This window comes from Thunnus thynnus, chromosome 23, assembly GCF_963924715.1.
Source record: "Thunnus thynnus chromosome 23, fThuThy2.1, whole genome shotgun sequence".
In the NCBI taxonomy this organism is placed as follows: domain Eukaryota; kingdom Metazoa; phylum Chordata; class Actinopteri; order Scombriformes; family Scombridae; genus Thunnus; species Thunnus thynnus.
The window spans coordinates 17,684,080-17,707,770 of record NC_089539.1 but is presented as its reverse complement, the minus strand read 5'-3'; the positions used below and the strand labels follow the sequence as shown (position 1 = coordinate 17,707,770).

At 40.1% G+C, this 23,691-nt stretch overlaps 3 protein-coding genes across 9 annotated transcripts in view; all 3 read left to right on the top strand.

The window, feature by feature from the left end:
- spic (Spi-C transcription factor (Spi-1/PU.1 related)) lies at positions 1-2,339 on the top strand. The gene is made up of 5 exons (XM_067581783.1): positions 1-45; positions 255-342; positions 560-681; positions 794-896; positions 981-2,339. The coding sequence occupies exons 1-5, from the start codon at positions 7-9 to the stop codon at positions 1,463-1,465; spliced, it is 837 nt and encodes a 278-aa protein (XP_067437884.1). The 5' UTR covers positions 1-6; the 3' UTR covers positions 1,466-2,339.
- Positions 2,340-3,098: 759 nt separating this feature from the next.
- On the top strand, positions 3,099-4,702 carry spi2 (Spi-2 proto-oncogene; the record flags this gene model as incomplete). The annotated part of the gene is made up of 3 exons (XM_067582502.1): positions 3,099-3,222; positions 3,281-3,363; positions 4,020-4,702. Coding segments are annotated over 3 exons (534 nt in total), but the record flags the coding sequence as incomplete, so codon positions are not given.
- Positions 4,703-7,833: 3,131 nt separating this feature from the next.
- Positions 7,834-23,691, top strand: part of mybpc1 (myosin binding protein C1) — a 34,087-nt gene continuing 18,229 nt past the window's right edge. For 2 of the 7 annotated variants that reach the window (XM_067581657.1, XM_067581656.1), the window contains exons 1-8: positions 7,834-8,110; positions 13,312-13,338; positions 15,338-15,409; positions 16,533-16,751; positions 17,904-17,951; positions 21,092-21,133; positions 21,641-21,676; positions 22,484-22,594. In XM_067581657.1, coding sequence (XP_067437758.1) covers positions 8,089-8,110; positions 13,312-13,338; positions 15,338-15,409; positions 16,533-16,751; positions 17,904-17,951; positions 21,092-21,133; positions 21,641-21,676; positions 22,484-22,594 — 577 coding nt within the window. In that variant the 5' untranslated portion in view covers positions 7,834-8,088. The remainder of the gene's footprint in view (positions 8,111-13,311; positions 13,339-15,337; positions 15,410-16,532; positions 16,752-17,903; positions 17,952-21,091; positions 21,134-21,640; positions 21,677-22,483; positions 22,595-23,691) is intronic. The other 5 variants (XM_067581659.1, XM_067581658.1, XM_067581660.1 and 2 more) reach the window with 5 other exon arrangements.

Below are 23,691 nucleotides of genomic sequence, written 5' to 3'. Positions count from 1 at the left end.
ACGGAAATGGCCTCAACTGAGGGCAGCACTCAGTCATACAAGATGGTGAGTTGTGAGGATGCTGCCTTTGATTTTCATTTTAATTACAGAAATATGGAAGATTAAAATTAACTTTTGAGTCTCCTATAATTTAATAGTGTCTTGCTCCTAATTTTCATATTTATTTAAGGGAAACTTTACCTGTAAAATGTAATTATGTTATAGATTATTAAGTGTGAAATTAAGGATTCTGTTCCTGCATCTTCCTATTCTAGGGTTCCTTTGACAACGACATCAATCAACATTTCCAGGATGCAATTGATGTGATTCAACAGCATTCAAATCATTCATATTATGAATCAGGTACAGCAAACATCTTTTAGACAACCTGCTCTGCACTTTACTGCACAAAATTATTAATGTAAACATAACATTTCTGTTGCATTTCTTTCTTTTTGTCATTAAAATCCACAGTTTTCTTCCTTTTTTTATCAAAGTCAAAGACATTTTGAGTGATTATGTGATTGTATTTTGACATTTGATGTATTAATATCTTAATTTAACACTTTTTTCTTTTCAGAGTATACATACTATGAGACTCTGGGTCCCCAGCAGCCATCTCTGCAGTGTCAGATCTCCTGCTGCCTCGTCACACACCCTTCTGATGTCCCAACTTCCACATATGACTGGAATGACACAGCTGTAAGTAGCACAAAATAAAATCTGCATTTGTGTGTCTAATAAACAGATACATTTTTTAGATTAGATTTAGAAACATGGGAAGCCTTGCTGACTTTAAATATCTGTTTTACAGCAGCAGGCCTGGCCTCAGGTTATCCCTGATGTCTCCTTGAATCACTCACAAACTGAATCTCCTCATTTCTACTCCATCTTGCCACCACAGAGGAATAGTAAAGGTAATTATGTTTAGATTTTCAGTACATTTTACATGTTGCTTCAGAGCTTTCACCACTAACATGAGGATAAATTAATCTCCTCAGGTCGCAAGAAGCTCAGACTTTATGAATACCTCCATGAAGCTCTGAATGACCCCAACATGGGCGACTCAATCCAGTGGACAGACAGCGGAAGCGGCACCTTCCACTTCATCTCCAAGAACAAAGAGAAGCTGGCTGAGTGCTGGGGCCAACGCAAGGGCAACCGCAAGACCATGACCTATCAGAAGATGGCACGAGCCCTGAGAAACTACAGCCGCACCGGTGAGATCATCAAGGTGCGCCGCAAACTCACCTACCAGTTCAACCCAGACATCCTGCACAGGCTCGGCTCTGCACAGGTGCCCATGCACCTGCCCTGCCACCCCGCACAGGAGGAAGTCCACATCCAGCAGCAGCAAAACCTGGCTGAACAGAGCTACTGTGGCTCTGCAGCGCCGGACTGGCACAGCTGGTACGGACACTACCAGCTGCAGGAAGATTATGACCTGGCTGCCAGCTTCACTTCACACAACGCAGCCAAGCTCTGAGATGAAAGACTGTTTGAGAAATCTCTTAAACCCTTAAAGTTTGAAAAGGTTTCCAGAGACTTAACTTTTTTTTTTACTGTCAAACTTCCTGGGTTCATTTTCATTCACTGCATGTTTTTATACGTCAAAGTGGGACTGTTACTGTCACAAAGAGTAACACTCAAGGGATTTTTACACAGCCAGTCAAAAGTGTTTAAATACCTATATAGTTTTGCATTTTTGGTTACTTTAAATTCATTGTAAATACTTTGAAACTACAAAACTGCATGTAAAAAGAATATATCAAAACAAAAACAGTGATCTGCATTCAATAAAGCACTAATTAAGAGCCACATTAAGATCTGAGAGCCAGTTAAATGCGATCTTAAATACAAAGATTTAGTTCTTTGGTAGCAGTGCTCATGAGAGAGGAAACGTCAGGTCAGACTAAAGAGAGGACAAGCTATTATTATCTGAGGGTGAAATATAATCTGACAGAGAACCTGTAAAAATTTAAGTATCTCAGAATGGTGGCTTAAACTGTGATATTATATCTAAAAGACATCTGGTAAGGCTGTTCATCACGTGTTTTTTCTGCTACAAGTGTCTATTTTGAACAGTACAAAAAAATCACAAATATTTTCCAGTTCACTTGTAACTATCTCTTTTATATATTTAGAGCATTTGCTTATGGTTTGACTCAAAATGTTAAAATATAGGATGTTCAGACACGTTTCATTTGCAGTGTACGTAGCCTTTCTTGGCTCTTTGGTTTTATGAGGCTGTATAAGAGATAATTGTGATTATATTGTACAATAATAATAACAATTAATATTTTCTTTAGCTCCTGTTGTAACAGCAAACAACCAGTAATAAGCATGTTCTATGTAATGAAATGTAAGTGTTTGTATATTTTATTTATTGTGTATCAATAAATGTTGGTTTTTCACAACATAACAATTCATTTTTATTCGAATTTTAATTTTTGCATAATTTGTTGGACTCTTTTGAATACGACCAATAAATAAATCTGGGTACTCTATTACTTGTTTTTACTGACTTCATAGAAACAAACTGCAGCCTCTCAACTCTCATTGTTTGTCCCAAAAAGAAAACACATACACTGTTGGACAAGAATATAAAGACTGCGTTCAAATCAAACATTTTGGCACCATCTCCACTGTAGTGAAATATTACAACAGGCACACTAAAAAATATGAAATTAAGACACATCCTGTGAGGAAAAATGTGGCAGCAAGTGTGTTTTTCCTGAAAAGAGAGCATTGTGTAGAGCCTGCCTCCAGGCCAGGTCTTATCTTGTTCAGCGGGGAGGATGTGGTCAGTGCTGGGAGGCTTTGTTGATGGGTTGACTGGTGCTGGTGTTGGGCTTTGTGGGATGGTGGTCATTGTTCCTGTGAGCCCGGGGTAGAAGACGTCTGGTGTTATGCAGAAAAGCCCGCTCCTGCGGGGGGTATAATAAGAGTCCGGGTACCTCAACGTCTCTGTGCATTTTGTCTCAAACTCAGTTTTGTGAAATTCAAACTGCAGGGACTTTGCTGCATTAGAAACAACCACATCAGTGATGGTAAAGAGCAGACACTTACTGCAAGGATGACATTAGAATTACATAAATAATTAAACACTGAATGCTAATTTTGAATGCTTTAACCTCCAGGAGACCCAATCAGATTTGGAGGTGATCTTGGAATTCCTAGAGGAGTACTACAGACAAAACACTGGAGAAAATGGTAAGGAGAAAGGCTGGAAAATGAAATTATAATGCTTCATATGATTTAATTTAAGTGCAATCTTTGAGCAACTTTTTTTCCCCCCCAGCAGACAAGGTGTACTGGGCTGCAGGTGTGCCAGGTGTGGATGATTCATCATGTGAGCAGCGTGGGATGTCCTATGAGTCACCTGTAAGCATCAAAATGTTTGTTTTAGTCATTTTTTCCCCACATGACACACACATAGAAAAATATCCACATGTAACAAAACCTTTAAAGCTGTCCAGTGCTCTGCAATCTAATGCTCTGCTATTGTTGTTATTTCGGTTTCTCCAAAAACAACATCAAACCTGTACTTCAGCCCTTGCTGGCACACGATGCCCCACCGGCTCTTGGCCAAAACACGTCAACATTGTCTGATGGTGGGTCACTGCCAAACTTTGTATCAACAAGACAATCAACCACACACCAGGCCACAGCAGCGGGGAGTGGTGAGTTCTCCTTTTTTTGGTCACTAGATACTGTTATTGCCCTGGTTGCTAGTAGCCTGAGGGAAACAATACCAAGAGAGCAAATAAGAGATGTTCCCTTTACTGTAGAAAAACAATGGAGCTGTGCATGGCTTAGCTCAATAGCTGTTTTTACATATCTATCAGATAACCTCAGTGTTTACAGCTTTATCCTCACTACTTAAACCCATCATTGAAGAAATTTTCTGGGAATATCTTTATGTGAGGAAATGATTAACCGTAACCAGCACTAACTGTTTTAGTGTGGCACAGCTGTTGGCGATATTCCCTAAATCCTCTTTCCTGTAAAGTCAGTGCTAACTGTACATGCCACTTACTGTTTCCTCACTGGTTGCAGGTAGAAAGGTGCGCCTGTTTCACTTCCTGTTTGAAATGTTGGAGGATCCAACCATGGCCCACTGTGTGTCCTGGGTCCCAGCAGCCACTGGCGTTTTCCGCTTTTCCTCCAGAAACAAGGACCAGTTAGCGGCCCTCTGGGGGCAGAGAAAGGGCAACAAGAGGCCGATGACTTACCAAAAGATGTCCCGGGCCCTCAGGAACTACGCCCGGTCCGGAGAGATTTTCAAGGTGAAGAAGAAGCTCACCTACCAGTTCAGCCCAAACACCCTGATGTCACTGCAGAAGTGTCATCGAGGAGATTTGTAATGTAAACTAGATTTTTGTGTAGCTCATTATCACCTCATATAAGACTAAATTATGCTCTTCTTTCCTGTTTTTAATGTGTAGAACCCTTATAACCTTTCATTTGTCATGTTATATCTTTACATTTGCATAAACTGAGTTTGTTGTATAAATAATAAAAGACTTTTTCTTACTGTTGCAGTTTGTGCTGTCATTAGAGTTAGTTAAAAAAAAAAAAATACAAATATGAAAAATAAATCTGCTATGTTGTCACATAATCTCAGGATATCAAGACTAAAGCTTTTCTGACACTAGTTGCACCTTTCATTAAACCTCTTCAGCCCCTTAAAAGATGAGAAGGCCATAATTAGCACATAATTCAGTCAGTAAGTACTGTATATGGAAACTGACTGATTAACCATTGTTTGGCTCAACTTCAGTACATCAATTTTGATATGAAACAATGATTAACAAGTTGAAGAACCTGCTTTCAGCTTTAAAGGTGTGTGTTTTCATCCATATCGAGAGATAACTGTAGAAATCATCGCCCTTTATAAACAACCCCAACCCTCACCCTCCCCCACAGCCCAACAGTGCAGTATACTGTGGAACAACAAATTGGCTGCAGTACAATTCCCAAGACCTACAATAACAGATGGAAATTAGCACTTAAACCTCATTGTTTTTAGTGTGAACACCTTTACAGAGGGGCCACACACGCACGCATAATAAAAACAAACAAAAAAACGTGACTACTATAGTGATTTAAGTGTGTTACAAGCAGAAGTAGGGAATATAGTTTATGCATCTATCTGGCTGATATCTGATATGTTCATGTATGTGTTGATATGTGATTTGTGGGTAAGTGCATGGATGTTAAAAACAATAAGTTAGTATATAACTAAAATAAAAAGAGTCATGATTGGTTCGTTTGGTGCCCTGAGGCCTAGACCACATGGCACAGATGAGGAAGCACACACTGAGTACATTTACATGTGCACAAGTATCCTGGATCGGGTTTTTTGAGTATTCCAGTTATGTTTTGCCTATGTAAACAACATCATATCATGGTTTAGAGAATGCCTATGCTCTCTGGAGATATAGTATAAACTGGGATAATGTGGCATATGAATAACCCAGTTTAACCATCTCCTGAATATGACCAAAACCAGAAAGGATACTAATGCCCATGTACACATACAGAGAGGCAGGGACAGGTAGGGCTGCCTGTCTCCAAATCTTGTTGTTTCCTCTTTACATTGTTTAATTTCAGACCCAATTAATGTGCTTTAGTTCAAAACTAAAACAATAGAAAATTTTCCACTGAGTAGATTTCCAGAGCAATGTCAAGCAGCCCTAAAAGTTTCTGCTGTAATATCAAAAATACTACCCCCCCCCCCCCCCCCCCCCCCCCGAGAGAAAAGAATCACACAGCAGCGTAATCTGCCTCTCGACCTGTTGACAGGTGTGCATGTGCATGTGTCTTCCTCTTAGTAGCACTTTTTATGGCCCTTATGAACCAGTGGGTGTCAGTGTAGTCCATCTCAATGCCCGCAGCATCTTCTCTTTTTTCTCCCAGTCTGGTGTGACCTCATGGCTAAATCGCCTCTGTGATGTGAACTTTCGCCCGTCTCAGGCAATACCAAATGGTTTTGTGCTCTTTGTAGCAGACCCACATGATACTTCCCTAAGCCTAGTATTTACTGCTGGAGCCCACTCCAAGTTATAAATGGGCTAACCGAGCTATGAGAGTCTGTTAACCGAGAAAGGCCACATACTTAAAACTGAATTATTAAAAAAACAGTTGTCTTGAAGGCAGGAGAGGGTTCTTGATTAAAAACATCCAGATGCAGTATTGCTCCTGTTTTGTAGCATTGGTGACTCATTTGAGGATCTTCCCGTAATCAGTGATGACAAATTTCTGACAGCAGGATATAAGCTGCATTCCTGTGCACAAACAAATCTCCATGTGGCCCAGAAATAGAGCTGTGCCTTGCCTCGACTGTCCTGTCTGAAGAATGAATTGTGCATGTTTTAAGTAAACTTCCACGTTGAGGTCATTAACATGCTCAAGCGGTTATGATATTGTTAGATCCTTCAATGTGTTGGTTTAAAAAGCTCCTGCCTTGTTGCTGCTCGTAAATCCAGCAGCTTTAAGCCTCGTTTTTTAATCTTCAAGGCCTTATCAGAGACCTCACCTGATTTATCACTTGCGGTTGACATGCTAAAAAGATTAATTAGGACCAAAGCAGCCACATCAGTGACATAATTCACCATCAAACCCTCTTTTCATGTCAGATACACATGTCAAATGTCAAGGTTCATGACAGCTTTCTAAGTATAGGCCATATAACCACCGCCCAGGCATCTCCCCAGTATTTATTTGCCAGGTCAGAAAGCCTGCTGTTCTTGGACAGCATTCCCCCTGGATTAAACTGATATCTGGCATCTGACATCAAATCCCTGCATGTCATTTCAAACTTTTCTTTTATAATAAATCCACGGATTCTCTGAATATGATGTGTATCATGTGAGCACAGGACTGGATTGTCAGCGGAGTGTTACATCAGCCTCAGACCTGTGACAATGACGACACCTCTCCCTTTTATATCGCACCTCCTGATTTGTTAGTCTCCTCCGTTTTCACCTTTTTTTCTCTAGCACTTAAAGGATACTCACATCTGACACCCCATCTGACAGCCTTCACCCTGCTACTGAGGAGGAAATCTTAAAGTAATGAAGACATGTCCTGTCAAGATCAAACAGGCCTCTCTAACTGAATTCACAAAGGTTAACCAGCTATAGTGATGTTGACATTTTGTGGATCTGCAGAACCTGAAGTAGTATTGCTCCAAACGTGACACTAATATGCCTTATTTTGCACTGGGTGATACGTTTATTTAATTATGATGAACATGGGTGCTGTAGTTTATTCTGAGTTGATCCCACATACATCTCGCAGCTATAAATAATCGCTAGCTCACCAAATCCACAGCTGAAAATAGTCCCCGACAAATCACTATTTGAGTAACATTTGATAAAACAGTTGATAAAAAGCTACAGTTCCAAGGTTTTTAAGGAGATTAGTTAGTCTTTATTAAAAATTAAATTGTGTGTTTGTGACCTGTTTTTAAAGATTTAAATCTTCAGTAGATGCTAAAGATCTTCAGGCTGAGGACCACAGACAGGCTGAGGAAGCTGGACTCCTATACCTAGTTTGATCTTTTCATGGGATTTATTGACAATAACAAAAATACAGAATATCTTTTGACTGATCCTAAAAACATCAAAGTCTAGTAAATGTCACTTCTGTGCAGCAGCGTAGCATGAAACTTCACATTTACTTGCTGCTGCCTTTTATCCAACGACCTGGCACAGCAGCCAGTGAGTTGGGGACAGTGATGCTCCAGTGTAGGACAGACAGACCTGCACTGTCCACTACAGAGAGGAGGAGCATGTCCCCTCTCTATATAAGGCCTGAAAGCCTGTCCCTCCTTGATCTGTTACTGTTCCTCCTCCTTGCCCCAACCACCCCCCCACCCCCACTGAGATTTCCAAACCGTATCCTTGTGCCCTCCTCGTCTCCCATCACTCTGGTCCGAGGGGTCCCAGAGGTTTTTTCTGCCACTGCCACTATCATCATCATCTCTCTCCCTGCTGGACTCAGGGCTCCCAAGCCTCACCTGACCTCCCGTGCAGTCACACTGTTCTGAAAACCGGCACCTTTTTTTGACTCCTTGACGCTTTTCTTGGGACGCGGCGCAAGATGCCAGAGCCCACAAAGAAAGGTAGGAGTGTTGTCAGTGAGGGTGAGATTAGCATGTTGCCTCAGAAAATGACATCCACACATGTTTTAACACATTTTAAGGCAGAAATGCTGAGTTTTAATGCTTGTGAAGCCACTTAACTGTGTTGTACTTCTATCAACGCTGCTTTTTTTTCATGTTTGCCTGTGTATTGTTTTTGATTGAGGGGAGCAGAGTCAGTTTTTACTCGCTGCAGGGAACTCCATCACTTTATGGCAAGTCTGCCAGCTTGTTCATAGGAATCTTCAAAGTGACTTTGACAGTGGTATTGTATTACTGATGCATGCGTGCTTCTACTATCCCGGGGGCAAGAGAAGATTTGAGGTTTATGAACAGATACTATTGTTGAAGGGGGTTGGCATACTGGAGTCTTCTGAGTGAAAGATATGATGATGAAGCACAGTGAAGGAATGTTGATGAGCACTGAGCTGGACACAAGCAAAGACCCTTGATGGATGATGCAATGTGGATGAACTTGCCTTAGGATAAATAATACAGCTTATCCTGATTGTGGTTGTCTTCCTGATGATTGATGGAAGCCAAATAGGACCCCTCAGACCTGCCCTCTGCCCATAATCCAAGTCCATATTCAACCACGCACAACATCTTAACCCATCCCCTGTACTGCTCTCACTTTGGATCTTCCCTCCACACCATAACGTCAGTCATCTGTACCACCATGTCCATCAACATTCCCTTTTAATCCGCTCTTGTCTGTCATTACGATATGGTATTACTCCCACCCTCCCCGCCCCCCATTAGCTCAGCTCTTTGGGTGTCTGCTGTCAACCCAGACATGCCCATGTAGAGGAAATGGAACATTTTGTTGGGATCTTGGAAGCCTTCCTGATGAGAGCTGATACACGTTTTTAATAAACCCGTGATCCTCCAGAGGTTGATCTGTCTGTAGCAGTTCTTGACACGTCAGGCATGATTTGCACATCGACACTAACACGTGTCTTTGTACACATGATATCTGTTGCATGTCTGTCCATCCTGGAAGAAGGATTTTTTCCTATTATGTTCTTCCCGATGCCTCTTACTTTTTTCCACATTGAAGTTTTTTACGGAGAACTTGGGGTGTTGACTTTGAGGCCAATTTGTGTGGGTGAATGAATGGTATGAATAAAATTGACTTGATTTGACTAGATGGAGATTTTTTATACAGGGTTCGTGGAGGCTCTTTCATGGGCACTGACATATTCACGGACATGATGAATTCCCAAAATGTTTTCTGATCTGACACTTTTTCAAAATCCAAAATCCCATTCCTCAGCATCCAGATTTCAGTCTAGTCTCTTGTTGGATTATTAAGTGGGATTAATAAAGTAGGAGTTTGCAACAGCCAGAGGAAGCCAAAGGTATTGAAGTGATGTAAAGCTCAATGCCAGCTTGTCCTCAGTCATTATGTACCTTTGTACAATAGATTGCGTACAGCTTGGTTGCCCTCGCAGTGTCCATCCACTGCCATAAACATCCCTGATCCCCTCGGAGACAAAGCTGTGGGGAAATAGAGGCAGCAGATTCCAGTCTGCCACAAACACTATCCATAAATAGCAGCATCGCCCTGAGGAGCAGATAAATGAGGGTAGAAAAGTATTGTTCTTTAAATGAGTCTGAACAGCTGAAGTGGAGGAGGCCGGTGCTGTTGTTTTAAACACCCCACTCTCAAGCCTTTAAAAAGTCGGAACGAGATGACGGACTGGCTGAGTCGCCCTCAGATCTCTTGGGGCTGGGATTCTTGTCCCTGGAATAGTTCAGAATGAGTGCACTTTTAATCCCCATCCCTTGTTCCCTGCCATCTCCCTCCGCTGCCACCCGACCCCCCCTCCTCCTCCTCCTCCTCCTCTCCTGTGCCACACACCAAAACAGACATCTCCCTGCCACTCTCCGTCTAGGATGGATCACTCAGAGATTGGCCACCTACCGTCAACCCTTTGACCTGGTGCCCAGAAGCCTTCCAGCACAGTCCTCGCTGCGGTTTCCTTTGCACTAGGTTTTGGGTGTCAGCTGTGGTGAAGCCCATGTCTCCACCTCATGATATTTATTGTCACTAAGTTCCATCACTCTCCCCGAGCTCGGTCCCCTGACACTGTTGCTTTGTGTTACACAACAACACCTCATAAATCAAACCCATGGTTGAATGCAGGAGGAAAGCCTGTCAGCAGCTAATTGCCGCCCAAATACACCTTTCAACTACTTTCAGACATTTAAAGTCTTAAAAAAAAAAGATCCTTGCTGGAGAGCTTGTCAAACCAGATTTAATAGAAATAAAAAGTAAAATAAAGTGAAATAAAGCACTACAGCAGGGGCAATTAGTAGTTCATTTAAGCTCATCGTTATTAATGCAATAAAGGTCTATATTAGGAAAAAATAAAGCTGCCGGCAGTTTGGCTCATGTCGGAGCCTGTATGAGCCCTTCTGTCTGCACGCCAGCAGGGGCAACAGCTGAAAATACCTGCAGCCTTGTCAGCTGCACTGGGAGTCCTCAGAGGTAAAACAAAACCTTTCTCCACTCTCATTATCTCAGGGGTGATGAGACAGAGAGCGAGCGAGTCTCATTCTCGGGTGCATGATGTGACCCTGCAGGATTGTGGCCCAGTGGCCAGCGACACATTGTTTTGAAGTGAGGTGGCAGTGAGGGCTAATTTTGAGCTGGAATGTTCAGAGGGAATGATTACAAATGGAGGGATATCAGAGGCTAAGACGCGATAGGGGAAAATGGTTGTTGAAAACGGTGCATTGTCGGTGGACATAGATGGAATTATGGTTGCGGTATTCATAGACAACAGCTGGCTGTGAGAAAGCCTCTTTGAGGGCAAGAAAGGTTTCTCTGAAAGAGACGCTGAAAGAGGAGCCTCACGTCTCACAACATTAGATGTGTTATGTGAAAGGAACAAACATCGGATTATTGGCCATTTATATTCAGCATTTTGGGGAGAGAGTCAGACGTTTAATGTCAAGGATACTGGGTTTGAGTATTTAAATTTATGCTCTTCAACTACTGAAAGACAAGTTTGAAAAATACTGGATTAAATTTGACTTTTATTGTTAGGAAACAAACACTGTTTAATGGTCTTTTTTTTTTAGCATTTTCCTTATTTCTTCCTTCTGTTTCTGCAACTGCTCTTAATCCCTGTTGTGACAATCTCATTCTCTCCTTTAAATTAAAAAAAAAAGCTAAATTAGCTAATAATAAAATGTAATAAAAAAATAAAAGTTGAGGAAAGATTGTTTCCAAGAGAATCAACAATGAGTCATACACAGGAAACCTTTAAGAATTCACAGATTGGTGTTGACGGTGCTCCTCATGGAGGGCTTTGTGAAACTGACAGGTTCGAACACGTGATGGCAACAGAGCTGTCAACTGTCATCACTGCAAATATGTACCGCTAATCCCTCTGCCCACTTCTTTCTGCCCATTCCCCTTCTTCTCACACATGCAGACCCCCAAATGAATGGTTGACTGAAGTATTGACACCGGATGACAAGCTATTTCACGCTAATGGTTATCAAAATTGGTCTCAAAAATCCATCCTGCATGCACATGAGACATTTGATTTATTTCAGTGATTTAATGTGAGCAATGTAACTTTGATCACCATGATAGATACTTTATTTATCATTTAAAGCTGGATTTATTCTTGACACGAGTGGTTAACAGTTGTCCCAGCATAGATACCTGTGGCATGAGTTTTGATTTATAGTTCAGCCTTTCACCACCACAACACCAGATGCAAGTGTCATACATGATCTGGCCGGAGACTGTCCCCCCAAGACAAATGACAGCATGCAATTGTTTCAGCACATGACCCTAAACAGCATACGTTTGCCATAACAATGGACTCTAACACAGGAAGCCACTGCTCGCTTTCTGTTTCCTACAAATAGTCAATGTGGGTTTTCTTTTAACCATGACCACATTGGTTTCCTACACACTCACACAGGTGATTTCACTTATTCTGTATGATTAGACGTCTTCTCAGATGTCTGTGTGTGTGTACAGACTGTTTGATCGACATCTTTCTAACTTTAGTTCAATTAATCTGGTGACCCCAAGTACCTCCCAGCATATGTTTTAGCTGAAAAGACTTCTGCTCATGTTGAAAGTGAGCAAAATTCACCTTCATCTTGTGCAGAGGTCTATTCAGCCAAAATAACAGCAAACACTTGTGGGGTCGTGTAGGGCATTTAACCAAGAAGTTACTTTAACCAAAAACATGATCTTTCCCAAACCAAGTCGTTTTTGTGCCTGACCATGGACCAAACCTTATCCATAACAGTGTCAGATCAGAAGACAGTTTTAATTTTGCAATTTTCCTGACAGCATCAGCATCAGAAAACGCCATGAGGGCAAATGCAAAAAAGTATATTGCTGTTTAGATGACTTGTTGTCGGAATGGGATTTGGACTTTGATTAAATGCCCCACAGTAACTGTTTGCAGTCTTTCATTCACAGTGGAGAACAATGGCTCTGCTAGACGTGAGTTACCGAAAAGCAGCAGATTACTTTTTCCAACTTCACTATCAACAATCTCCACCAGCATTGGAAACTTGTAGCAGAAAAAAACAAGCAGCAAAATCTGACCAATTACAGTTCTTGTGGTCCCCTTGACTACAGCAGCTTCATGTGTCCCCCTTAAGACTTCGTTGTGCACTTTTGAAAGCTGTTACAAACAATCTGAGCAAGGATAATAAAAGAAAATTTGCTCCAGATGTTGCAAAACTCCCATGACTACTAGGCAACCTCCCATGGCTCTCTGCTCCACTAACCCATTAATAACAAAAGAGGTTAATTTTCTAATCCATTGCATGCCAAAGGCTGCATGGATGCTTTGATCAGCTGGAGCCCTGCATTGAGTCCTGTTACTCCAAATATGTTTCTGTTGCTGCCCCCACAACATTAGTTTCATAAGTCTAGACAAGGCAGAGGGCAAACAAATGGTGTGTCATGAGGGCCTCCTTCATAATCAGTTAAGACTACATGGTGTCTAAGCATGAGGAGCCAGTCATCTAACACAAAGATGATATGGCTTAGTGGTGAATGTATATCAATAAATTAGGTCAATGTGTACAAACAGAAAGACAATTTTAGGTGATTATGCTGATTGCCTTTAAAGACATACAACAAGATATCTCGATGTCCTGTTTGACACTGATATCTTTTGTTTTTCTTTCTTTAGATCAGACGCCAAATGGCCAGCCAGAAGGTGAGTGATAGACATCTAATCTCCCCCTGTCACCTCACAGTCTAGGAGATTATGACAGAAGAATGTATGCACAAGACCAGACATACAATCATCAATACTTTGCTTAAAAATTAGGGGAAGTTGTGAAGGAAGGACAACAGGAGTTTAGGAAGACAATAAGTCTGTCAAAGTGTATACATCAAACACCAACCCTTGTTTGCCTTAAGGGATAAACTGAGCACATCTACACATGTAATATGACGATCACAACCCTGAACTTGGCGTGAATGTGCAAACACAGCCACATAGGAGTGTAAATGTGGAGCCAATAGTCGGCAGTATGGACGTGCTGCTGTGCTCCAGAGTGATCTGTAGAGACGACCAAGCTGTCAGCATCTCTGAAATTCCTCTTGCCAGCCAGCTGATCCCTCTCTGTTGATTCAGCTGACGCCCCGACCGTCCCATGTGAGCAAGGTGCTGGCATGCAACTGGCTTGTTGCCGGCGCTGAGATTTGACCTTGGTGCTGCAGCATCTTGAGGCTCCGACATGGTCAGAGGGAGAGCTCGGTACTCCTAAAGTCTACCTAAAAATGTCCCCGATTTGTCAGATAAATAATTTCTTTAGACTTATTCAAGTATGCCAGTCAGATCTTAGTTGTAGCTTAGAACAGTGGTGCACTGGTTCGTGATTTCCAGTATCATCACCAGTGTTGGGCAAGTAAATTGAGCAATGTAATCAACTACTCATTGACAAAGTAATTACATTACTGCACCTCCAAAGCCTTCATACCCACATGTTATATATCTACTTTATTTACAGTATTAACCATCCACAGCTAGCTTAATGTTATTCTCAGTGACAACATGCAGCTGCACTTCATGATTCCCGTCCTCACAGTGAAGCTTCAGGCTTCACAAAAACTACAACTCTGAACTAAACCAGGTGAATCCTGAATGTGGGTTAATGTTAGCTAGGAAGAGACAATGTGAGACAGCAACTGGAAGGCACATTTCTCCTCTTTTAGTGGAGGCTAACTGCTTCCCAAAATGTCAAAGCAGGAGTACCCCCATAGTTTAAAGCACTGAACATGACCCCGGTTCGAGTCCGGCTGGATATCAACACTCCACTGTCAGTAATAAAGGCTTAAAATTCCCTCCAAAATAAGTAGAAGTAGTGAAGATTGTGACGGGGATTAGTAACTGTAGTGTAATTGCTGAATTTTAAATTGTAATCCTTTATTCTACACATTACTGAAAAACTATTCACGTTGCCGTAACATGTTAATAAGTGATGCATTACTGCCCAACACAGATCATAACATGTGGAACAACACATGGATAAACAGTTCAGGGGTAACTTGCATTTCATGATCCAGTAAAGCCATTTTCAGTGGAATCTTTCTCGTCGCCAACACTAACACACCTTAGTACAAAGTGAGAGAGTCTAACATGATTACTTTAGATATATGATGAATGCACAACACTGCCTGACAATGCACGACATTTCCACCGAGTGTTGCAGTGGTGCTATATACATATAAAAAAAACAAAAACAGAACTGGTAAATCTTAGCAGCAAAACCACTGCAACACCTTGACGGAAGTATAAAGTATGATTCAGCCTCTTGGTAGAATTTTAACTTAGTGTTTATTGATGTGAATTTCAACTGTGAACCTAAATGACATTTTCAAAATCCTAATCTTGACACATTAACAGCACATTTTGTACATTTTTAAGCAGGGTACAGTACGTTATTCCTGTGAATGTCTGTATGTTATTTCAAATGTGAGAATGGTCTGCAAAAATATGACTTATTGTGATAAAGTGTGTATGCCTACGTGGAGGCAGGTGGGTGGGTGTAGAAGTGTGTGTTTTGTACAAGTTTGTCTGTTTGAGTGTGATTGTGTCTGTTTGGTGCGTACATGTGAGTGTGAGACTGAGAGAGGCATTGCAGATGCTGAAGCTTTGTGCTTATTAAAAGCAGCTGTTCCATCCACCACTATATTTGTCACATGCTCAGAAAGTGTTGCCCCAGACAGTAACGGTGCCCCGCCCCTACCTGAGATTTCCCTGGAGGTCTCTCCACCCCCAGGTGGGTAACGCTGATGCCCCTCTCCTGCCCTGCCAACCCCTTCACTTTTCTTTTGCACATCACACTCACATCACGTGTTTGTTTTGGTGTGTGCCATCACATTTTTTTTTTTTAATTCACTTTGAGAGGCCTGCAACTGCACTTTTCTTGTGGAGGTATGATTGCTCAACACACACAAATAGTTAATGAGGTTAGCTATAGGTAAGCCACCCCACTTACTGCGCACATATCCACATGCCCGCACTGCTCTATCTGCACTTGTCTTGAGGCTTAGCGCTTGCACTAACTCAAGCTGTGGCTGTCTTTCTATTTGTGCAACTGTATTGAGTGATCACACAGGAGGTACTGTATAGAGGGATTGGGGAAGTTGGTTTTTTTTGCTGACTCTATTAACCTCAGTCAACCATCTTTATAATATGAAGTCCCGAAACAAAAAAAAGGCACTAAAATGTTATCATACAGGTCATAAATATGATTTAATACATCATAAATAATACAGTTTGTTATTTAGTTAGTTCATTAAAATGGGGCCTAAAAAATATGAAGCTTTATATTTTTCCTTTAACCTCCAAATCACTTGGTTAAAAAATTATTTTACTGATTGGAATATTGAACCTATATGACTGGAGGTTAAAGGAAACGTATCAAGATTTATATATTGTTTTATGTTCCATTTTCATGATCTAACCAACTGTTCTATTTATTGATGCATTCAGTTGTATTTTTGACTTATCTGGCAACCTTTTACTGACTTTAGTCTGTGTTGGGGCTCCATATTCTAAATTTAATGGCACATGCAATCAGGTTATTTTATTTAAACTGTGCGAGTCAGTAAAAACCCTGCCTCCTTGATCACTCGACAGTATACAGTATATATGCTATGACCAGATAGATGTTTCAGTGGTGTTCCTGATCACAAAACAAAATACGATGTGGCATACTACTTTTTTGCTTTAATAATAAATTAACATTATTTTGGATGAGTCATTTTTACATTTTGTGGTCATTATCTGGTCATTAGCTATTTATAAACACCTCTTTTGAGCAAGCATCGTCTTGCAAGGCTGCCGGTGTTTGTGCTCGATGCTTGCTGCTCCAGCCTGGCGCTTTGTCTGCTGTACAGAGGCGGTAGCTGAGGGGAAAGAGCCAGTAGAGACTGATGGGAAGAAACCAGAGCCCCCAGAGCCTGAGCCATTACAGGCTGTGGTGGCCAAGGAGCCGCCAAGCCCCACTGAGAACGGCTCAAACCAGCCACAGCCTGGTGGGGTTGGGGTGAAAGAGCAAGCAGAGTCCGCTAACTCTACTGTAAAGGAAGAGGGACCTTGCTCTCCCCCACCACCTGGTAAGTATACCTGTTCAATATGAATCAGTCTCTCTTAGCCGAATGCATGTTTTTACCCCTCCAGCTCTTCTACTCAAATGCTGCTGAAACAAGCCCTGAAAGTCTTACTAGTTGTGCACCTCTGTTGCACACTACATAGCTCAGCAGCATTGCAAAAACTTTTTATCTAAAACTTGGATTTACTCTTTTGGAAGCTAATACTGTAGATTAGTTTTACTTCCCTTCTAACAAAGCTGTAGACTTCACTCACTTCTACTGATTGGAGATATGCATTAATTTATAATTAGCTTTTCAAGCAGTTGTCTCATTCCAATATGACTTTAATGGCATGCAAACGTCAAAGACATGATAAAATTATACTTGCACCTGAAAACTTCATTATGCAGTGTTACAGTAACACTTGGTGCAGTGTTGTAAGTTTTCAGATGTCTAAGAAAAGACTAATATAGACTAATTAATTAAAAAACCAATAGAAGAAGTACTCAATAAATCCTGAAATGGCAAACTGAAGGAGATGCAATTTATATGCAAGGTGAGTCACCAAATTAAATTCTTTGTGAGCTTTATTCTGTAATCCAGAAACATTAATGAAAATGCAGAATGACATCTAGATGTAGTGTTGAAGAGCTGGATTCTTTGCCTCAGTTTTATTTACATAGTATCCTCAGTTGAGCTGGAAGGAATTGATTTCGATAATTGGAAACAGAAAGGAGATACAACTCAGATAAAAAGCAGAGATTCATTGCAGTTAAACAGAATTTCGAGCTTTCTTTGGCTTGGTCATGAGCATTTTTGCAAACTTGTGTTGCAGCTGCTGCTTAAACGCTGATTTTTTTTATTTGGTGCAAAAGAGCATTCGCTTGTGCTACGGCAGCTTGAGAAGCTTGCAGCAATGAGCACAGAGCCCTGATCTTACCCACATTTATGATCTCACATTATTTCATCTCTCAGACATAGTGAGGGTCTCACAGGGCACAAGTCAATCAACTTGGCGGATATTTTGGTCTCAATCATCCTGTCCAAGAGCTGCATGTCATATTCCATTCAAAGTCTTGTCTCGCATGTCTGATCGATGGCTTTGTTGGCCTGCCAATGATGGACTTGGAGCTTTTTGATAGGTGGGTCTATTTGTCAATGACACCTTTATTACAGATGATGATGCTGCTGCCACCACATGCCCATCGCCAACACCCCCAACAGGTTGGTACCTACAACAAACCTTATACGACTTCCTAATTTTTTCTTCCAAACTTGTGAGGACGGCTGCCATGAAGCACTTATATTGAATCGAGCTCAGATCACCTTTCAGATCACTAAAGTACTCTGAAGTTACAATCTGCGAGTATACGCTAGCAGCGTGGTGCAAAGAATGGCAATGTCAGTCATTTGGTTATATTTTGGGTTCATATTTTTTTGCTCCACTAATGACAGGAATGTAAGGATCTTTTTTTGTTTTTTTTTTGTTTAGTGATTTTAGTCTTGGTAAGTTTAAGAAAAGACAAGTTCAAATGGGATATGTTTTGGTATAAATGTTCATGTCAGGTATGTAAATATTCTTATGTATGTCTGTGCACTGACATACATGTAGAAAAATGTGTGATTTCTACATGCGTAATACTACAGCATAATTCCTACAAGCACACCAACCTTTATTTAATGATCTCAAATAAAGGTATGGATGTGACAATGATATTTTACATGTATATATTATGCATAAAAAATAAATACATGGATGCTTATGATGTATATGTAAATGAATTTTAATATACACATGCACATTACTGTTGTTAAAACCTTTTTAACTGTATCTATTAAAAGGGAATGCAGCTAAATTTAAGCTTTTGAATATTCTATTTTGATATTATATTGCATGAGTTCCCTCAGGCAAATAAGCTCCAGCCTTCAGAAATAAACAGAGAGCCGAAGTCGTGACGCTACATCCATGATAACCTCTGTTCCACTAGCCTCCATAACTCAATGCAAGTCCTCATTCAGTATTTTCTTTCATCAGTGTTTCTGAAAAATAAAGCATGTTCTTGGTGTCTACTTTCCGTATTCTGAGCTAATTTGGCTTTCACTATAGCACTTACTTAGATACGTGATTTTAACAAAGTTAAACAACAATATTGTGAGCATATAAAGAACTACAGCAGCCAAGAAAAGCACAGCAATGCTGGTACTTATGTTATTGTAACTTGTCTATATCAATAAAATTCAGCACCACTCTCTTCTAATGTAATTTTAACATTCATTCATTTTAGCGGTTATCTCTGCTGTGTAAAAACATCCACACAGCTGTTATTACTGTTGAGGTTATGTTCCAAGCCTGGATTTTTAATTATTTCCATTATTACAAAAGTCAGTGCGATTTTGCAAACACTATAATTAATGCAACTAAATCTACAGATCACTTGTGATTTGGACCAATTGTCACATTTTACGTAATGGTTACTTACATCATGAAAACATGCATTCAGCAAGGATCTAGACGCGCATTCAGGTGGAAGATGAACAAATCTCACCTGCCGACAAAAATTACTGCCATTGACCGTGCAAAACAATTCCCATATGTTCCCAAAGGAGGTTTGCATTCAGTCAGTCAGAAGAACATAAGTTGATGTGTAGTTCAGACAGCAAAGATGGACATAATCCACCTCAAACATAAAAATGAGGAAATATTTTTATGTTAATTAATTTATTCTAATAGCATTTTTGACTGATTTTATTTGGTGCTAATGTTAAGATAAAAGTTTATTTAATAAAGGCTCATAAATGGAACTTAAGTACATAATTATATAACTTTGAGCCCATGGTTCTCATATTCACAGAAAAAAAAAAATTAAAATTAGCACTGAAATATAGTTGTCCCTGTGCTATGTAGTATGCTTTTTATCAAAGGAAGTGATTACGGCACATATAACTCTTCATTGGTAGTAGTTTTTAAAAAATCACGTTTTTTTCCTCTGCTTGCAATTTTTCCAAATTTCGCAATTTTACTGTGATAAGATCACATAGAAGCATTTTTGGCCACAATAACCGCAAAAAAACTCAGCAAAATCCTTGAAGGACTGACTCTGGAACAAAACTCAGAAGTTCCTGTTTCACTTCGGCTCTCTATTAATCTTACATCAGTGAATTTTGTTCTGATTTCTGGCTATAGTAAGAGAACAGATCATGCTAACGAATAGCTAGTTAAACATCTCTTCTGTGCCATGAGATAAGCATAGTATTGATTCCCTTTTATGTTGGTACACTTAATCTATTTATTTTTTGTGAAATACTGTGACATTTTGTAAATTCACTTAATTGTTTTCAAAGTATCAACATCAGTTTCCTCTCTTTGTGTCCAAACCTACCTCTGTGATATATTTAGCCTAGCTTACCCCGACTAGCTTAACTTCCAACGACTCCAAAATGGTCTTAGTTAGTGTTACGTTTTATCTTGTTAGCTAGCAAGCTAGTTGCCAATGTATCCAAGTGTCAGATAGGTTTTGTTCAGAGCTGATAAAAAGGTTTAAGGTCAGCAACTTCACTAAAATTTTTGGGCCTAATAGTTGTTGGTCAGAAATATCTCCCTATATGTGAGGTAACTAGCTAAACTGCGATGCCTCATTTTCTATTTCTACACATTATATACATGCAAAGAATATGTAAATAACAGTTTTGGTTGTTGGAAGGTGCCTTTGACAGAACTAAGCTAACTTCCCTGCAATATTCTTCATGCTATGTACTGAGCATACGTAATTTGATGTTGTTCTTCTCATCTTACTAGCAAGGTAGCAAATAAGTGAATTTACCAAAATGTCAGACCATTCAAAATTATCTTGCTTACATGTTCATTTCACTTTGTTAGAGATATGTCACCATTTGGGACTGCATGAGGGACAATCCTGGATGCTTCTCATTAAAAAGCTTAATAAAGCAGCTGTCTGCGGGGGTTAACCAGATTTTCTTCTTGAGGCGTTTTGCCTTGTAAAACCAAAACATACTCGAAAAACGTCTGATAAAGCATAAATTTCTCTTGTGTGTAGCTTGTCCGCATATGTTTTTGAAAATGTGCTATACGAGCCACACAGTGGTGATATTTATTTTTAATTGTAGGTGGTTTCAAGCATTTTGGTTTTACAAGAAAAAAGGCTTCATGGAAGTCATGGTTAACATGGTTTTCCAGTAAAGAGCAGCTCACAGTCGCTTGCCTAAACATTTTAATGGTAGGCAACAGGGTCAAATCCATGCTCACCCAATTATCACACTGGTGTAGACACAATATTCATCAAACAATCCCAAGTAGTTGAGTTTATCCTGATTAATTTCAATGATAACTGTGCTTTTTTTCACAGAAGATGCCAATTCACTCAAGAAACTCTCAATTGAGCTGCCTAGTAAGATCCCTCTGTTAAATCCTACCACCATTTCAATACCTCTGACCAAACTGGTAGCTCTAAATGACAATGACCAACTGTCTGAATGTAGGAAACATGTTGGAGACATGTTTACTCTAGATGCTTTGGCGTGTTTGGAAGTATTAACATACACCTGTTAATGCACTTTTTATTCTTAATTAGACTTTTAGGATGTAACTATGATCTTTTTTCGTTTTCTGAGCAAATAAATTGCCATTTATGTGAATACGTTTGGAATTCTGATCATGACGCAGCTGTATATTACATAAAACATTCAATCAGCAGCCCCTATTCAATCAGTATTCAAAATATAGGTTTTTTTTTGTCAGTTTGGAGTTAAAAGACTGTTCAGAATTCCTAAAGTCAATGCTTGCAAGTCATTAATTGCTTGTTGGTTTTAATTTCCATGAGTGTGTGCTTGCCTCAGTGGACTTTACAGTACTATTCCTTACAATATGCTGTAAATTTCTCTTTGTTTTTGTTTAGATGATAGCGTGCCAGCCATGGGGAGAAAAGACTCAGGTAATTAAGTGGTAGTAAAAAAAAAGACTTTTATGGTTAGTACAGTGTACCAATGATGTTTTAATTCACTTCAAGAGGAAACCAATACTGAGAAGATCAGAATGTGGCTCAACCAGTTTGATTCTTTTCCTAAATAGTTGCTCAGTTGGAGCCATTCCAGTAGCTTTGCATAATCCAGGATCATTTGGTCAAAGGCTACGTGCAATATGAGAAATGCTCATTTTGTCATCCTTGCAGCTTGTTGGACATTATGGGGCTATTGGTAAATTTGATCTTTTTCGTTTGCGCTCGGAGAAAGTCAATAAAAAGTCAATTTTGTTAATAGTGAACTTGCATCAAGTGTCGAGAAAGATCTCCGTCCAGGAACCAACACAGACCATAACAACTTTTACAACATCTGGATAACAACTATGTGATTTATCAATGTTCAGACCTGCATCAGGAAAATAAAGAATTTAGAAAGCCAATTAATGTGCATTTCATAATGCTTATCATTTGCTGAAATGTTTTTACCTGTGGCTTTTAAAGGAAATTAGATGCCTTTTGCTCTGTTTTTCATATTGTCTGTTCCATGCTTTCCATGTTGCAAAGAGCTTAATTACTGCTGCTGTATGAGATATGATGGTTGAAAGTGAGGAAATGTGAGAACTGTATGTCTGTCTGTCTGTGTAACTCCTCTGGTAAGCCTAAAATGTTCAGATGAAAAATGGAAGGTGGGTGCTTGAATTCCCGTAACTGTATTGATTTATTATTCCTTCCAAAATGGCATTCGGAGCTCTGTGTTATGTGTCTCTCCTAAATGACCAGTGTGGTCTCTGGGAGAGGGCCAGGCCCCAGAGGAACTGGAAAAGCCTGTTGACAACCCACCACTGTCCATCCTGCTGATAGAGAAACCCCAAAGTGGCACTGTTCAACTGGGTGAGTGACAGCTTAATAAAAAAGAAGTTAAAGAGGAGTTGAACATGGAAATTTTAGATATTGGTAACAGTATTTACATGAGGATGGTGGACAGCCAAACCATCCGTATTTGTACTTCTTCTGATAAGCCTTAAAACGAAAATACTGTGATTAACTTTTGCTGAACAGCGACCACTGTAGGCCTTAAGATCAGCAACTTACTCAGCAATATTTATATAAAGTTTGCTAACTATAGCCACCATAAGCTACTGGTCATACCAGACCAAGTAAGGCCGAAGCAGTGAAACCCTGAGTGTATTGAATTGAGCAAAGGTTTTATTTCTTATGAATTTAACTCTTCATTTGTAAGAGGAAGATTATGTCATTCTTCTTTCAAACGTTAAATAATGATACTTTTTGTGAGTTTCTCTTATTTTTATACTGTTATGATGTCGGATTTCTATCTTAAACATGGTCAAGGTTCCAAAACTTGTTTTGTCAAACATATGTAGAAATGTTCCCTGCAAGTCGAAAGTCAGGGCTTCAGCCTACTATGAACGCTCCGTTTGCAATGTTACCCCTACTTCCTCCTTGTGGTGACATCAGATTGTTCGCACATGCCCACAAATGGCCATCCGTCGGAAGCCTTTGTTGTTCACGTTGTCCACTCATATTTTGAAAGGGATTTGGGCTCGAACATGTACAGATGTATTTGAGAAGATTCCATTTTGAGTAAGGAGTGAGAAAAAGAAGTGAAGTCCCACTACTATTGTGTGTTAACGTGGCATCTGGAGCCGCTGGAAGTTTGCTAAGGGGCAGCTCAGGAAGCTGGCCAATCAGAGCAGAGTGGGCTCATTGGGAAGGGGGTCTTAAAGAGGCAGGGGCTAAAACTGCCTGTTTCAGACAGAGGCTGAACTGAGGGGCTGCATAAAGAGCCAGTAGAAGATAAATAAGGAACTTGAGCTGTAAATACAGACCTGCATTTTATGTCCTCTTTAAAGAGGCATTTTGAGAGTATAGTACTTCTATAATATGTAGTATCATTTATTAATTCAGCGTTCATTGTGAGTTTAATGGCTTATAGATTGGGTGCACAGCTCTCTGTGGTCATATTGCAT

Coding starts and splice junctions, on each gene's coding strand:
- spic (XM_067581783.1), top strand. CDS start 7: ATGGCCTCAACTGAGGGCAGCACTCAGTCATACAAGATG. Junction 343..559: donor TCATTCATATTATGAATCAG/GTACAGCAAACA, acceptor TTTTCTTTTCAG/AGTATACATACTATGAGACT. Junction 682..793: donor ATGACTGGAATGACACAGCT/GTAAGTAGCACA, acceptor TCTGTTTTACAG/CAGCAGGCCTGGCCTCAGGT.